Source organism: Crocuta crocuta, unplaced genomic scaffold (genome assembly GCF_008692635.1).
Source record: "Crocuta crocuta isolate KB4526 unplaced genomic scaffold, BGI_CrCroc_1.0 scaffold193, whole genome shotgun sequence".
NCBI classification, from domain to species: domain Eukaryota; kingdom Metazoa; phylum Chordata; class Mammalia; order Carnivora; family Hyaenidae; genus Crocuta; species Crocuta crocuta.
This window is the reverse complement of record NW_027529624.1, coordinates 8,064,662-8,064,863: the sequence shown is the minus strand read 5'-3', so window position 1 is coordinate 8,064,863 and position 202 is coordinate 8,064,662. Positions and strand designations below refer to the sequence as shown.

Genomic DNA, 202 nt, shown 5'->3' with positions numbered 1-202 from the left:
CACGTTTGCTGCCTCGCATGTGCCTCTGCCTGTTCGGTTTTCATTTTTATTTTGTGCATGGGTGACTCGGCAGGTACAGCACTTGGGAACCCGAGGAGAACATCCTGGACTCGCGGCTCATTGCAGCCTTCGAGCAGAAGTGAGTTTGGGGAGCTGGCAGGGGCGGCGGGGCCAGCGCTGGGCTGGGGGGCCCGCGGGGAGG

The 202-nt window shown here is 62.4% G+C and overlaps 1 protein-coding gene across 1 annotated transcript in view; it reads left to right on the top strand.

Moving 5' to 3' along the window:
- CBX6 (chromobox 6) overlaps positions 1 to 202 on the top strand; it is a 6,171-nt gene that overhangs the window by 361 nt on the left and 5,608 nt on the right. The window contains exon 2 of the mRNA XM_077762132.1: positions 74 to 139. Coding sequence (XP_077618258.1) covers positions 74 to 139 — 66 coding nt within the window. The remainder of the gene's footprint in view (positions 1 to 73; positions 140 to 202) is intronic.